Raw genomic sequence first — 17,032 nt, forward strand, 5'->3', positions numbered from 1 at the left:
CTTCGAGCCATAATCTCTGCCTCTTGAGTAGCTAGGACTATAGGTGTAAGTGACCAGTGTCCAGCTTTTCTTCCTTATTAAGTAGTATTTGAGTGCCAAGGACCACCCTAAGCATTGTATATATTAATTCATTTAATCTTCACAACAACCCAAAGGGTTAAATTAATACATATAAAGTTGACTCAGAATAAAATAAGCAATACGCCCAATAAGTAAAAAGTAAGAGTTGAAGGAAATAGCTGTAGTAAGTAAAATTATTCTAGAAAAACCTTTTAATCACTATAGCATCAGCCTCTATGTCTAATCAAGGCCTGATAATCTCCTACTTTCACTACAAACCCCATCTCCAACTGGCTAGAGTTTACCTTTCTACACCTTTTGTGTATTTTTTTTCTACCTTTTGTGAATGAGAATTCACAAAAGTTCCATCTACCAAAATCAACAATAAACCATATTGCCAAATTTAACGAATACTTTAATTCATTTTATCACTCTTATCAGAAGAATTTAACACAGTCCTCTACTACTCCTACTGAAAGTCTACCCTCAGCTTCTCACACACTTTACTTGGTTTCCTTCTTGAGCTCTTTAGTGACTTTTTTTTTCTTTAAACTCTAGATATTATTATTTAGACACCATTCTGGACCCTCTTCTGTCTCTATCTTCTTGGTGACCACATACATTCCAGAAACTTTAAGTATTATCTTTATGGTGATGACTCCAAAATGTATTCATATATATGCAAATATATGAAAATACCCCAAGGCAGAGGTGATGGGACCCACCTGTAATCTTAGTACTTTGGAGGCTAAGGTAGGAGGATGGTGAGTTTGAGACTAGCCTGGGCAACACAGAGAGACACTCTCAAAAAACAAATAACTAAATAAAAGTAGATCAGACCATTTTCATGAAACCCAGACTCATTTATTTAATGCCTACTTGACATCTCCAGTTAGATGCCTCTAAAGTCTCTTTTTTTCAGTACTGGGGTTTATTTAAACCCGAGGCCTTGCACTTCATAAGCAGGCACTCCACCACTTGAGTCACTCCCCCAGCCCTTCTTGCTTTACTTTATTTTTCAAACAGGGTCTCATATCTGCCCACAGCTGGCCAAAGACCACAATCCTCCTCTCTCCACTTCTGACCACATATGGCCTAAAAAGTTTCTTAACATGTTTGCTCTTTCTTCTCTAGCTATTTTTATTTTTTAATATAAAAAAATTGTATGAACGTATGGCGTATAATACACACACACACACACACACACACACACACACACACACACACACATATTGTGGAATGGTTAAACCAAGATAATTAGTCTCACATACTTACCTCTGGATTGTTCTTTGTCTTACTAATGATTTCACAAAGCACATTCATAGATTAAAAAAAAAAACCCAACATCTTGACTTGGTCTACAAGCTCTACATAATCTGCCCCCTGGCTACCTCTTACCTGTACTGTTCTTACCCTCACTCACACTACTCCAGCCATATTGGTCTGCATATTGATCTTTACTCATCCCAAGCACCCTACTACCTCAGGGCCTTTGACTCTGCTACTATCTCTCCCTAGAATGATCTCCCCCATCAAAAATCTTTAAGGCTTGCTCCCTCATTTCCATCAGGTATCTGCTCAAATATTTTTCTACAGAGAGGCTTTCTCTATCCATTCCATGTAAAACAGCACTTCTCCATGATCCTCTCCTTATATCCTTTACTTTTCCCTACGTATTATATATTGTTTATGTCTATTTCCATTATATTACCCCAAATTAACTTTTCTCCTTAAGACCTTATTCTTAGCATTCTCACCATTCCCCTTGCTCTTCCCCTTCCACAATTTTTCAGAGCTTTTAAATATTCACTATTCAGAATAATTAAAATCCTGGGCTGGTAGAGTGGCTCATGTGGTAAGAGTGCCTGCCCAGCAAGCATGAGGGCTGAGTTCAAATTCCAGTGCTACCAAAATCAAATAAATAAATAAAATAATTAAAATCCCACCTTCTCCATAAGAAATGTTAGCACAAACTAATCAGCTGAAGTTTTAGCTCAACTACTTGGCCTTCAAACTATTAAATATTACTTACCATTCCATGACTTGAAGTGTTCCACTACAACTTCTTCTAATTTCTTTAATTTTGGATGACTATAGAAAAAATCTTTATTTTTATCTCCTGAAGGAAAAAAAAATACTAAAATTATTTCTGTATTATCCATATTAAGTATATTAATATATATATATTATCTTTTTCAAAATACATGTTAAAACTTATTTTTCTTTTTATTTAAATAGTAAGTAGCATGTAGGTAGGCATATAAAAATGAAAAAGTCTGAATCTTTATAAGAATTTCATTCTAAAAGAGAATCCAAATGGGAATTAGCAGCAAAGCAAAAGGGGAACTATATATATTTAGTTAAACTGTACATCGGTTTTTGCTACTTCTGAGAATTTTCACTAACTGTAAATTTTTTAAGTTTAGGGCTGGGGAGATGGTTCAAGCAGATCAGCTGCCTAGCAAGTACAAGGCCCTGAGTTCAAACCCCAGTGCAAAATAAGTTTATTAACTTTAAATTTGAGTAAGTATTAATCCTAATATAAAGAATAAAATCTTTAAGCATTTAATAGGCCTACTGCTACATAAATGTTAATAGGTATAGTTAGCCACATGCATCAATGGAGCAAAATTTCAAAACTAACCTTAATAGAAAAAACCAATCTGGAAATGGTAGTGCAGACCTATAATCTCAGCACTTGGAAGGCTAAGGCAGGAGAATCACAAGTTCAAGGTTGGCCTGGGCTACATGATGAGACCCTGTCTCAAAAAAACCAAAAGAAAAGGGCTGGTGAAGTGGCTCAAGTGGTAGAGCGCCTCCCTAGCAAGCGTGAGGCCCTGAGATCAAACTCCAGTGCTGCCAAAAAAAAGAAAAACGATATACAATTTTATTTTTTATTTTGCATTTTATTGTGATGGGGTCTTGATACATTGCCTAGGCTGGCCTCAAATTCCTGTGTTGAATTATTCCTCCTGCCCCAGCGTCCCAAGTAGTTGGGACTACAGATGAGAGCCACTATACCCAGCTAAAACAAGACAGAATTTTAAGTAAAAAAAATCAGACCTTTTTGGATAGAAGTATCACTTGCTGAAGTATCACGTGTATGTGCAAACATGCACTCTAGATGACTATAAAGTTTCATGAAGTCCTCATTTCGGCTAAGTTCATTTTTTGCTCGGGTCATTCCTTCAGAAATGAAGAAAAGGTTTTACAAATAAGTAAACTCAATAGTGAACCTAGCAAAATTTATTATTTATTAAAAACAAACTAAGCATTAACAATGAATGTAGATATCTCAAATTTATACATGAAAACCAGCAGCTTTTTCTAGTTGTTACAAAATTGCTTTTTAAAATAGGGCATTTTTAAGGAACTTGAACTGTTCAGTGCTTTTGAAATGTCATTATTTCTTTAAAAAATTTCTCACAACTCACCTTTTGTTCCATCCATAATTCCACAAAGGAAGAAATATAATGATCTCATTCCCATTTGCTGTAGTAATTCATAACCATGATATAAGCTAATACAAATGGCAAACTCTCCCTCAATTATGCCTTGTTGTATTCCCTGAAAAATAAGAAAATGTCAATTTAACCAGAGAAGGAAATGAAGATATAGTTCCATGCCCAAGCAGTCAGACCAAATAGCCATTGTAACATTTACAATGTAATTCAAATGATCATAACAATTATTCCCTTTTATACTGATTATAATTTACAGGATCTGTTGAATGTCATGTTATAAGATATTGCTACATAAAAAAAGTATAGTCTCTGGATGAAATCTATCCCTTTCTTCTTCTTTAACTCAACAAGAAACATTACATTCTTTATAGTCAAATTATTAGCAGCATATAGACTCCTGTGTTTTCTCAAAACTAAGATCTTCTATATTTCAAGCCCTGAACTGACATGAGATAAAACTGAAATGGAAAGTAAGTCAAATATGGACCTGTCCTCACAAAGGACAAATGTTTCAACAGGTTGTTTAACACCAACTATACATTTCATAATAATAACTGACAATGACACTAGACATTGTTCTAACTACATTATTTGTACAAAATCATTTAATCTTAACATCTAGAAGATAAACACTGTCACCCTGTCCACTTTATAAATGAGGAAAGCCTAAAAGGAGCTAAGTAGTAGAGCCAATATTTAAATCCATGAAAACTGGTCCAGAGGCCTTCCACTTCCAGTCATTACCTTCACAGAAAAAATGAAGTACACTTTCCTTTTACAGGAGCACAGAGCAGGAGTATATTACAATAACACAGTTTATTTACGTATTTTAATTACTTTCTTTAATTTGAGATGATGATTAGTGTTTTTTGTTTGTTTGTTGTTTTTAGGCTTTTTTTTTTTTTTTTTTTGCTAGTAGCAGCATTATGAAGTCAGGGCTAGATAGGCACTCCACCACTTGAGCCATTCTGCCAGCCCGTTCTGGTATTGGGTCTTTTTTGAGCACGGGTCTCATGAACAATTGCCTGCCCTGGCCTTGACCCTCCATCCTCCTGATCTCTGCCTCCTGAGTAGCTAGAATTACAGGCATGAGCCACCGGTGCTTGACAAGACTACCATTTTATATCTTACATTTTTAGTAGCATTTAGTATCACTGATAGTTACTCTAAATGTTTTCATGATAGTAATGAATGCCCTAAAATGGTATCCTAATTACCTAAAAGGGTAAAGCCATTATTTTATAAAATTTAAACTCTCATCAATAAGATCAAGTTCAACAGATTTGGATTTTCTATTTAAAATTTCAGTGAATGTTTACCTCCTAGCAGAAATTAAAACACATTTTTTATCAAAGTTTTATATAATATACCGCAATTTCACAGGAAAAGATCATTCAATGGTTCCTCAGGTAGTACAGAATAAAAGCTGCATTTCTTGGTGCTTTTAAAGTTACTCCTATATGGTCACAACTTAGATTGTTTTATCTGGCTTCCTTAAAAATCTTCTATCTCAGCCAGATTGATTTGTTCACTATCTCTTACATGCCTTCTTTCAAATTGTCTGTGTTGTTTTGCACATACATTCTTTCTCAGCTCAAGGAATGAGTCAGTGTCCTTTTTCTTTTTTTCCTTTTTTTTATTGATACTGGGGATTGAAACCAGGGCCTTGTGCATGCTAAGAAAGCACTCTACTACTGAACTACACAGTGTTTTTATGCATTGTGAGCATCTCTTCGGCCTTTGGACCTCGTTGATAGATATTTTGCAATCCACCTATATTTTTCCAATGAAGATTAGAAATAAAAAGCTTGCTGGGATGTTTCCTCCAACTTCTGGTATCAGTGTTCTTGGTTCCAAACTTAAGTTGGTTCTCATGGGAGTATGGCTTAAAGTAGAAGAGCACCAGCCTGGTAAGAACTCTGAGTTCAAAACCCAGTACCACCAAAACAGATTTAGTTGGCTTTCATGGCTCTATGTCACTACAAGATAGGAATGGACTAAAACGCTAATTCTTCTTTAAAAGTTAAAAGATAAATTTATCTTAACTCAAACCATTAAACTGTATTCTTGCTAGATTTTATCATACTTTTATAAACTATACAAATCATATTTAATTTTTTTTTTTTCTTTTTTTTGGGCAGGATTGGGGTTTGAACTCAGGGCCTCATACTTGCTAAGCAGGCGCTCTACAGCTTGAGCCACTCCAGCTCTTTTCTGTATTAAATATTTTTGAGATAGGGTCTCTCCATCTATTTTCCTGGGCTGGCTTTGAACCTCCATTTCCTGATCTCTGTTTCCTGAGTAGCTAGGATTACAGGCATGAGCCACTAGTATCAGTTCATACCTAATTCTTAATGAGCTAATATGTATCTAAGAAATAAATATTTACATTTTATCCTGGCTCTCAGTGAAAATTTAATCTATCATCAAAATTTATTTAGGGCAGCAATGTGGCTCAAGTAGTGTAGCACCTGCCTAGCAACTGCACAGCCCTGAGTTCAAACCTCAGTAACAAAAAGAAAATTACTTAAAAATACCTACCACAACATTTGGAGATGGGTTTTTCCTAAATTGATCTCTTGCCAGAATTATCTGGTATTTTGTTAGATTGGGGATATCCCTCCTCATCAAAACATTCCTCTGAATCAAAGAATTGGCAAATGTTTCCAAAACCTGCAAATTTAAAAGAAATTTAGTACAAGCTTGTTTTAAAATCCTTTTTCAACTATAATCATTTCATCATATATTAAAATAGAAGTTGAAATGAATTAATATAGCAAAGATCACAAAATTTAAAAGTAGTTGACAACATTCATAACATCCATGTTAAGAGTCAGCACAAGCAATCACTATATTCAACTATAATTTAAGAGCACATTTGTTTCTTCCTTCCTTTTTTTACCCTTTGTAGTTCTGGGGATTGAATTCAGGGTATTACATATATAGCTACCACTGAGCTACATCTCAGCGCTACCTGTTTATTTCTTAACTCATCTCTCTCTCATCCTCACACTACAATCTACTATCATGAAAGGAGTGCCTTGAGTTTCTTCACTGTCGCATCCTCCATGCCTAACACAAAGTTCAGCACATAGATTCTAAGTAAATATTTGTAGACTGTTGAATAAATTGAAATGTCTTGAGTGTATCTGATTAATTCTTTCAAGAAATATTTATTAAGCATCTATTACATATCATTATTCTACATGCTAGAGATATTACAGCTAAGAAAAATGAAATTGCTGCTTTCATATAGTTTAGATTCTAATGGAGGAAAGCAAAGAGTAAAGAAATGAATAAAGATGGGGTTGGGGCTGTAGCTTGCCTAGCATAGACAACAAAACAAAACAAAGAACTAAAGCAAGTAGACATTTTTTGTTTATTCAGTTTTGGTTTTTTGAGAGGGTTTTGCTATGTAGCTTACCCTGACCTTGAACTTCCAATCCTCCTTCCTCATCCTCCTGGGTGAGGATTACAGTTGCGTGTCACCACACCCAGCTGAAAGTTGGTAAATTTGATAATGACAAATATACTTAATCTAAACCACAATGGGTGCCTGTGGCTCAGGAGGCGGAGATCAGGAGGATCACAGTTCAAAGCTGGCCTGGGTAAATGGTTTGAGAGACCCTATCTCAAAAACACCCAACACAAAAAAGGCTCAAGTGGTAAAGCACCTACCTAGCAAGTCTGAAGCCCTGAGTTCAAATTCCAATACCACCAAAGAAAAATAATGATAATATAAAACACAACAATGCTACAGAGCCTTTGAGGAGGTAATATTTGCTTGACATGTGAATGATGAGTTGCATCTACCATGTAAGGTCTAAATACACAGCATTCTAGAGAGGAAATAACTGGCCAAAGGTCCTAAGTCAGGAATAACTGTGATGGCACATTGAAGGAAAAAAGAGATCTCTAGATTAAGACCTACTATAGTGATACATAATGAATTGTTTAATTTTTTTTGCCTAATTTTATTTCCTAAAATAAATTTATTTTAGTACATTTTTCTTTTCTCTCTTCTGGCTTTGGTAATCACGTTGCCTAAAGAGGAACCCTAAGCAAATCAACCAAACAAAATTCTAATTGCCTGTGATTATTCAAGTTATAATTTTATCAATATAAATAGAATAACATTAATAATAATAACATATATTATTATTTAAGAGACAAATACTGGAGCTAAGGGCACAGGAAAAAAATAATGCTAGGAATTTTGTAACAAATGAGTTAAAAACAAAAAACAAACCATACTCCTGTAAAACTTCTGCCTGGGACCGAGCTCGGGTGTATGGTGCCGCAGGGAACAGCTCCGGAGCCCCGATAACGGGCCTGGTTGGGCGTGAAGGTCTCCTGATCTGAGAATGGCTACCTCTCGATATGAGCCTGTGGCTGAAATTGGTGTCGGTGCGTATGGGACGGTGTACAAGGCCCGTGATCCCCACAGTGGCCACTTTGTGGCCCTCAAGAGTGTGAGAGTCCCCAATGGAGGAGGAGCGGGAGGGGGCCTTCCCATCAGCACAGTTCGTGAGGTGGCCTTACTGAGGCGGCTGGAGGCTTTTGAGCACCCCAATGTTGTCCGGCTGATGGACGTCTGTGCCACTTCCCGAACTGACCGGGAGATCAAGGTGACCCTAGTATTTGAGCATGTAGACCAAGACCTAAGGACATATCTGGACAAGGCACCCCCACCAGGCTTGCCAGCTGAGACCATCAAGGATCTGATGCGCCAGTTTCTAAGAGGTCTAGATTTTCTTCATGCCAATTGCATCGTCCACCCAGACCTGAAGCCAGAGAACATTCTGGTGACGAGTGGTGGGACAGTCAAATTGGCTGACTTTGGCTTGGCCAGAATCTACAGCTACCAGATGGCCCTTACACCTGTGGTTGTTACACTCTGGTACCGTGCTCCTGAAGTTCTTCTACAGTCTACATATGCAACACCTGTGGACATGTGGAGTGTTGGCTGTATCTTTGCAGAGATGTTTCGTGGAAAGCCTCTCTTCTGTGGAAACTCTGAAGCTGACCAGTTGGGGAAAATCTTTGATCTGATTGGACTGCCCCCAGAGGATGACTGGCCTCGAGATGTATCTCTACCCAGAGGAGCCTTTGCTCCCAGAGGACCTCATCCAGTGCAGTCAGTGGTGCCTGAGATGGAAGAGTCTGGAGCACAGCTGCTGCTGGAAATGCTGACTTTTAACCCACACAAGAGAATTTCTGCCTTCCGAGCCCTGCAGCACTCTTATCTACATAAGGAAGAAGGTGATCTGGAGTGAGCAGTGGAGTGGGTGCCATTTCCCCCTTCTGGACACTTGAGTGGAGAGAACCCCACTGAGAAGGCGACCTCTGCCTTCCCCTGAAACTGTGGCAACTCCTCCAGCTTTTTACAGAGAACATTTTGTTGCCTTAATGACATTCCCTATCCACCCTTTGAAGATTATCCTCCTGTCCCCCTCTTTCTCTACACTAAGGGTATATCCCCTCCTTCCCCTCCCTGTCCTTAAAATCAGGGTCCTTTTTATACAGGAAAACAAAACAAGACAAAGAAAAAAAAAAAAGAAAAGAAAAAATAAGGCTAAATGATAGGTAGATGTTTTGACTACCAATTCCTATATAACAAAGAATTTCAAAAATTAGATTAAAACAACCACCATCTTATTTGCTCATGATTCTGAACCTGTGGATAAAATTCAAGCAGGTCATTAGTAAGCCTAGAAGCAATTACATCAGGGCAGGGGGGAGAAATGAACCAAGCCTTGTATGCACATATGAATAATAAAAGAAAAATGAAAAAAAAAAAAAGAAGCAATTACATCACAGTGACAATGAGCATCGCTAGTACACAGAGATGGGATTTTTTCACTTCTGCAATAAGGGCTCACTATGTAGCCCTAGGTGGCCTTAAATTTGCCATCCTCTTGCCTCAGCCTCCCAAGTGCTGGGATTACAGGCATACACCCCCATACCTAGCCAATCATTTTTTTGTTTGTTTTTTAGGGGGGTGGGACTGAGGTTTGAACTCAGGGCTTTATGCTTGCAGAGCAGCATTCACAACACAGGCACTCTACAGCCTGAACCACACCTCCCGTGTGTTTTGCTATGGTTATTTCAGAGATGGGGTCTTCCAAACTATTTGACGAGGTGAGAGTCTCCTGATCTCAGCCTCCCAAGTAGCCAGGATTACAGGCATGAGTCACCGATGTCAAGCTTAAACATTTGTTTTTAAATACCATTTTGCCATAAAAGGAACAAAGACTCCTTGGGGAAACAACTAATATCATAGTTGACAACAGGAAAAATACCTGTGTCAGGTAAACATAAAATATCTTGTGATACAAGGAAGTTAGGAAGTTAAAAAAAAAACAAAAAGAAAAACAAAAGGTGCCCATGTAAAGGACTCAAGAACCATCTTGCTAAACAAGGGATCAGAGAGGAAAATAACAGAAAGAAAATTCTGGTTGAATTTGGGTATGTTATGGGTATGTTCACACAGAACTATACACTTAAGTTTTGTGCACACTGTTGTTTCTATAGGTCTCTTTGTGTAGTTTGTGTCTCAAACTATAGTTAAAAGGTTCACTTAAAAAAATACAAAATCGCCCACCCCTGAGGACAGCCTCTGGCTCAGGCCCCATGGTTCAGGGGTCTCAGTAAAGTTTTTCTTACATTGACTGGAAAAAAGAATATGAAATCACTGGGTGTAATGGTTCACGCTTATAATCCTAGCTATTCAGGAGGCAGAGATGGGGAGGATGCTGATTCCAGGTAAGCCCATGCAAAAAGTTTGTGAGACTCCCATCTCAAGCAATGAAAAAAAACAGGTCATGGATAGAGCTGTGACTCAAGCAGTACTGTGCTCATCCCCAAAACTTTAATTTCAAAGAACTTTTCAACACTTAGTTATATACTCCATAAATTCTCATTTCTAAATTCTGTTAACTGAAATAATTACATTACCATTTCATTTATCAGAACCAAGAACTGTGATAAAAATGGCTTACCTGGATATATGTCTTTTGGATGGCTGCAAGTTCTTCACCAAGGGGAACAACAAGCTTTTCAACTCGTCTTTCATGAGAATATGGCAAAATATCTGGAGAATCTTCAGAACGAAGTTCTATCTGCCCAATTAGTAGGTTAGAAATAACCTGTTGCACAGCCTATGCAAAATCAATTCAGCATGAGTATAAATTATATAATTTTTTTTGTTTTTAAGTACTAACAAATAAAAATAGTAAAATCTTAAAAAGCAGCACTAGAAATTTGTACCATTAAATATAAAAGAAAAAAAGAGAAAAGACAGCCCATAAAAAAAGTATATTAGAGCTGGAGGCCTAGCTGAAGTGGTAGTTAATGCAAGAAGGGTTGGGGATGTGGCTCAAGTGGTAGAGCACCTGCCTAGCAAGCATAAGGCCCAGAGTTCAAACTCTAGTACCATCAAATAAAGAAGAAAGAAAGAAAGAAAGAAAGCCTATCAGAAGCAGCACATGTCTGTACTGTAACCCAGAACTTGGAAGACTGAGGGAGGAGAATTTAGAGTTTGAGGCCACCCTGGATTACATATAGAGTTCCAGGCCACTGTAAGCTACATGGTGAGACCGTATCAAACACACACACACACACACACACACACACACACACACGAACTAGCAAAATGGGGGAACATACTTTTGGAATATCTTTTCTACCTACAGTCTTTCAAGCCAAGCATCTAAGAAATACGAATATATTAGTTCCTCAAGTATATTTCAGTATTTTCCAAATGTATTTAAAGACTAAGACAAAATAGACACTTTGGAGGGCCAATATGGTAGAAATATTATGTACTTATGTATGAAAATGGAAAAATGAGAACTGCTGAAACTAGTCTAAGGGAGGGAGGGGGAATAAAGGAGAATGACTAAGATATATTGTGAGAACTTTTGTATCTGTCACAATGTACCCTCGGTACAATAATATGATTTTAAAAAGCAGAAGGATTAAAAGAAAAAAAAAGACATTTTAGATTAGCAGCATAAACCCCCAAAAACATTGTGTACCACGGTCTTTTTTTTTTTTTTTGAGGGTCTAGACAGGGTCTATGTAACCCAGGCTGGCGAAGCTGGATTGGAACACACAATGCAACTGACTCAGGCTCCCAAGTGCTGGAATTACAGAAATGTACCACTATACCCACCACCATAGTCAATTTCAGAGCCAGAACTAAACCCCAGGTCTCCTGATTCACTGGCAAATACTTCTATGTATTAATTATTTTTGTGGGGAAACTTATTACAGTAAACCCTTGGTGTCTAAAGGTATATGGCTTTAAGAAGACCACCACTGAGGAAAAACTGCAAATGCTCAGGATGCTGAGTTCAGTGCTATACTGCAGACGTTTGATTCATTTTTCCCATAAGCCACTCAACTTCCACTAAAGAGTAAAATTTTCATGTTGTCACTTAAACTAAGTGCATTAACTTTTACCTTATTTTTTTGGGCACCATTTGCTTTTTGGGAGGTGTATTTTCATAAAATTAAGGGTGAGGAAACACTCAGATCTCACAATATAAACACAATTGACAACTGTGGGACTAAGAGCTTCTCTACTTCAACTGAGCTGTGGCTCCTGTGTATTGGAATTTAAAACTCTGTTTTTCAGCTTGTGGCAGTAATGCTCTACTAGGGGCTCCCCCTATGATGTGCTGCCTCGCCACAGGCCCAAAAGCAATGGGGCCAACTGGTCCTGGACTAAAACCTCTAAAAGTGTGAGCCAAAATGAACCTTTTCTCCTGGTAAGTTAGTTATCTTGGGTTTTTGTTATAGTAATGGAAAGTTAGCTAGCACACAGGTCTCAGTGGTGGTGACTCACTAGATACTCATGAGGGAGAAATCAGGAGAATCAAGGTTTGAGGCCAGCCCCAAACAGTTCCTGAGAACCCATCACAAAAAAAAACAATACAAAACAGAGCTAGAAGAGTGGCTTAAGTGGTAGAGTGTCGGCTTTGGAAGTCTAGCAAGTGTGAGGCCCTGAGTTCAAACCCCAGTACTGCCCCCTCCCTCCCAAAATTTGTTTTTGAAATTTCCTTGGATTGTTTTATTTATTTATTTTGTGGTACTGGGCTGGCTTCAAACCGAGATCTTCCTACTCTCTGCCTCTTGAGTAGCTAGGATTACAGGCGTGAGTTACCAGTGCCCAGCTTATTTATTTATTTTTTGACACTTGGTCAAAACTGCATATAAGAAATCTGCAAATAAGATGGGCTTACTGTACTATTAAAGGACACCAGTGTACCTTAGGGATGCTTTAAAAACTGGCTTAAATGATTAAAGTCTAAATCAATTATTAACAAATTAATAAAATATTTTCTACTTAAGTTCTCAAAAAATAAAACAATAAATAAGTCAACATATATGATGTATGTTTCTGGGGCTAACTTTCATTCACCCAAATCTTATGATGGAACTTAACTATAAAATTACAGAACTGGAGCAAAAAAATATAATCTATTGGTGTAAGTAACTGCTGTATCAGAAGAGTACAGCACTGACAGTATGACTGATAGTTAAAATGATACAAACAAGATGAGACTGGTGGGGCATAAGAACAAGGCTAGCCAGGACTACACTGGAAACCCTATCTCAAAAAACAAACACAAAACAAAAGAAATAAAGAAAATGGATCCTCAAATTAAAATTTGTTTTAAACTAAGTGCTCAAATTCAGCACTTAGTTTAAGTCAAAAAACACTATAGGGCAAGAATTGTATCTCAATCACCTTTATATTCCCAACATCTGCATGGTGCCTAATATAGCATACTATAGTTATGAGCATCTATAGACAATAGAGAGTGCACTTAAGACAATTTCATAAGATTAAGACTTTAGTATTTTTATAATCCACCAGCAAACATTAAGAGTAAATTCCACAGGCCAGGCATTAGGTTAGTGACAGAACTATGAAGCAACCTAGACATAACTACCAATTCATATAGCCTATATTTTGGTGTGGCAGAAAGACAAAAAATAAATAAGCAAAAGAATAAGAAATACTAGGATAGGGAAAGCTTAACTTTTGATAGTTTAGTTAAAGTGAATAGTTTTGAAGGGGGATGACATTTAAGCACAAGTTTAATAGATGACCAAAACACAATGAAGTATGCTTAAACAGGGATAAAGGAGAAAGCCAGAGATAGGATTTAAATCTTTCAAAATCATCAAGTCTATGGACACAGAAAGAAAGTTTTGCATCTTGGCAAAGGTAAAACTTTCTCAGAAAGTATCAGTACAATCTTTAACCAATACAGAAGACCACTCAGTTACAAAAATCAGGATGTTAAGAGCTCAAAATCTGTATTTTGGGCTAGAAGTATAGCTCAAGTGGTAGAGTGCATGCTTAGCATGCTGAAGCCCTGGTCTCATCTCCAGCACCTGGAAATAAAAGATATGAATTTGTACCATTCTCCAACATAAGAAAACAGAGGTCCTTGGAGAAATGGTTCACTCCATCTCAAGGACAGGATAGTATTAAATGAGTATAAAGTATCTTGTGATGCCAAAAAGTTAAGAAATGGTTATAAAGGGGCATGGGGGGATGTGGTATATGTCTAAGCAATCTTTTTTTTTTTTTCTAGTACTGGGGCTTGAACTCAGGGCCTACACCTTGAGTCGCCCCACCAGTCCTTTTTTGTGATGGGTTTTTTTCAAGATAGGATCTCACGAACTATTTGTCCTGGCTGGCTTCGAACCACGAGCCCCATCTCTACCTCCTGAGTAGCTAGGATTATAGGTGTTAGCCACCAGCGCCTGGCTTAGAAGCCACCTTGAAGAAGCTCCCAATGGCCAAGGCTGGAACAATCAGAACAAAACTGATAATAATACTGGATTGTGCTCCATAGAAAATAATAAATATCCATTAGTTCATATGGATATAAATAAAGAATTCAATTCATAAAAACTGAGGGAGAGAACACAGGTCTTCATTACAGAACTCAAATTAATAATGTAAAAGAAGCCAAGCTGGTGGTACACGCCTGTAATATGTAATCTTAGCACCCAGGAGGAGGAGTCAGGAGAACCTCAAATTCTGGGTCAGCATGAGCTACATGGTGAGTTCCAGGCCCAACCCAGAGCCACATTAGATACTAAAAAGGAAATTTACATAGTCTCAAAGCATTTCCCAAGCAAGAGCTTACTTATAATAAAGGGAAAAAATAAATTTGCAATGAAGAAACCTAGAAAACGTCATCTGAACCACGTAAGGCAAGATTAACAACACAGGCAGTAAGACAAATCAACATGATAGGATGTGCTAAGAAAGGTATAGCACCCTTCCTGTTATATTCTTTTTTATTTTTATTTTTTTTTCAGTACTGGGGCTTGAGCTCAGGGCCTTGTGCTTGCCAGACAGGCACACTACCACTTGAGCCACTCTCCCAGCCCTTTTCCTGTTATATTCTTGAAAAAAATACATAACCTCACTCTATCAGTGAAAATAGCAGACAAATCCAAATTGAGGGACACTCTACAAATTAAATGGCACCTACTCATCAAAAGCATGGAGGTCAAGAAGACAAGAACAGACTGAAGAACTGTCATAGATTGGAAGGACTAAGGAGACATGAAAACTAAATCAAATGTGAGATCCCAGACTGAAAAACAGTCATTGGTAGGAAAACTGGCAAATTCATATAAGAATAGCAGGTTAGTTAGTAGCCTATCAACATTAATGTTATAGTTTGCTAATGTTTCTATGGTTATATAAATGCTAACATTAGGTGCAACTACATGAAAAATACACAAAATATTTCAATTTTTGCAAATTTTCCAGAACTCTAAAGTTATTTCAAAGTGAAACTTACAAAGAAAAAACCAAAAAAAACGAAAGCAACAACAATTAAAAATAAAATACTTATACTACTGTAAAAAAATTGGCATTTTATAACAAACAGCTTCAGGTGACTCTTAGGTATACTTAAGTCAGAAAACTAGTAATTTGGCTGGGTGTGGTAGCACACATGCCTATAGTCCCAGCTAAGTGGGAGGCAGATGTAGGAAGATTCTTTGATTCCAAAGTTCAAGGCCAGCCTGGGCAACATGACCAGACCTTGTTGCAAAAGAAAGCAAAGAACAGGGCTGGCAAAGTGGCTCAAGTGGTAGAGCACCAGCATAGCAAGCATGAGGCCCTGAGTTCAAGTCCCAGTACCACCCAAAGAGAAAAGCCAAAACCCAGAAAGTTTTAAGAAACTCCTGCAACCATAAAAGAAAAGTTGGACAGGTTTAGGAAATGCGATAGTCCAAAAGTCAAACTAGGTAAATACTAGAGTAGAAAACTGATCTAGCCCCATATAAAAAAGATCTTATTTTCTCTTAAATGTTAATAAATAGAAAGACATTTTACTTACCTTTATATCACTGCCTGGTGTGGCACTAAGAGCCAATATTCTAAAGTGATTTGTATATTTGACCAGTTCCCTTACAACCTTAAAAAAAAAAAAAAGAATTTTGTAATTTCATCTCTCCAACGCAAAAATAACAGTGGTTCTCTTACACAAGCTATTATGTTTAGTCTATCTTTATTCCCTACTTGGCACATTAATGAGCTACCACTAGTCATATTATTTTTTTTATTTATTTATTTTTTGGTGGGGCTGGGGTTTGAACTCAGGGCTTCATACTTGCAAAGCAGGCACCCTACCACTTGAATCACACCTATCTTAAGAGAAAATAATTTTGGTTTAATAAGACTCAAATTGAATCTTAATACTAAAAATATATTACTTATTGGGCTGGCAGAGTGGCTCAAGTGGTAGAGTGCCTGAGTTCAAACTGCAGTACCACAAAAATAAATAAATAAATAAATAAAAATATATTACTTGTGACACTTTTAACATGATATAAATAGCATATGAAGGCATAATACTACACATAACAAGAGACTAAGTAGAATTATTTTAATTAAGAACTGATGCAAGGAACTCAGTGGTAGAGTGCTTTCCTAGCATGTTCAAGGCCCCAGCACCACAAAAACAAACACAAAAAGCTGATGCAAGACAAAATATGCCTAATTATCATTTCTACTTTTTCTTAGTGCCAGAAGAGATTATCACAGAAGGACTGAAAAAAAAAAAAAAAAAGTCATGGATGCAGCAAGGAATACATCAAGAGCTGACTTATTGGGGTGGTGCTTTAAAAAATCCTTTTTCGGCCTAGGGGCATAGCTCAAGTGGTAGAACACCTAGCAAGCACAAGGTCCTGAATTCAAACTCCAGTACCACCCAAAGAAAGAAAGAAAGAAAGAAAGAAAAAAAACTCCCAAGCAGATATCTCAATACACTTGTGTATTAATTTAACTTGTAAAAATACAAATAAAATGAAAAATATTTCCATTTCCTGGATATACTTAAAAAGATCAACTAGAAGAAAAATACCAGTTTTCCCTAGGATAATACAAAGATATAGTACAATAATACTTAGAAGTCTCCAAGGAAACTACAAGTTCACAAACTAGTAGTGAAATTCATGTCCAT

General features: G+C 37.1%; 2 protein-coding genes across 4 annotated transcripts in view; one reads left to right on the forward strand and one right to left on the reverse strand.

Annotated features, from left to right (window-relative positions):
• Fancm (FA complementation group M) overlaps window positions 1-17,032 on the reverse strand; it is a 58,011-nt gene that overhangs the window by 38,385 nt on the left and 2,594 nt on the right. For 2 of the 3 annotated variants that reach the window (XM_074068041.1, XM_074068040.1), the window contains exons 3-8: window positions 15,908-15,985; window positions 10,526-10,684; window positions 6,066-6,197; window positions 3,495-3,627; window positions 3,124-3,246; window positions 2,093-2,179 (exon numbers count right to left, since the gene is read on the reverse strand). In XM_074068041.1, the coding sequence (XP_073924142.1) occupies window positions 2,093-2,179; window positions 3,124-3,246; window positions 3,495-3,627; window positions 6,066-6,197; window positions 10,526-10,684; window positions 15,908-15,985 (712 nt within the window). Of the gene's footprint in view, window positions 1-2,092; window positions 2,180-2,704; window positions 2,740-3,123; window positions 3,247-3,494; window positions 3,628-6,065; window positions 6,198-10,525; window positions 10,685-15,907; window positions 15,986-17,032 lie in introns of those variants that run through there. The other variant, XM_074068042.1, reaches the window with a different exon arrangement.
• Window positions 7,795-9,074, forward strand: LOC141421584 (cyclin-dependent kinase 4-like). The gene has a single exon (XM_074068039.1). It carries the CDS (start codon window positions 7,889-7,891, stop codon window positions 8,798-8,800), a length of 912 nt encoding a protein of 303 aa, XP_073924140.1. The 5' UTR covers window positions 7,795-7,888; the 3' UTR covers window positions 8,801-9,074.

This window comes from Castor canadensis, chromosome 3, assembly GCF_047511655.1.
Source record: "Castor canadensis chromosome 3, mCasCan1.hap1v2, whole genome shotgun sequence".
NCBI lineage: Eukaryota > Metazoa > Chordata > Mammalia > Rodentia > Castoridae > Castor > Castor canadensis.

Bases quoted from the DNA above. Each gene is read 5' to 3' on its own strand.
- LOC141421584 (XM_074068039.1), top strand. From the start codon at position 7,889: ATGGCTACCTCTCGATATGAGCCTGTGGCTGAAATTGGTGTCGGTGCG.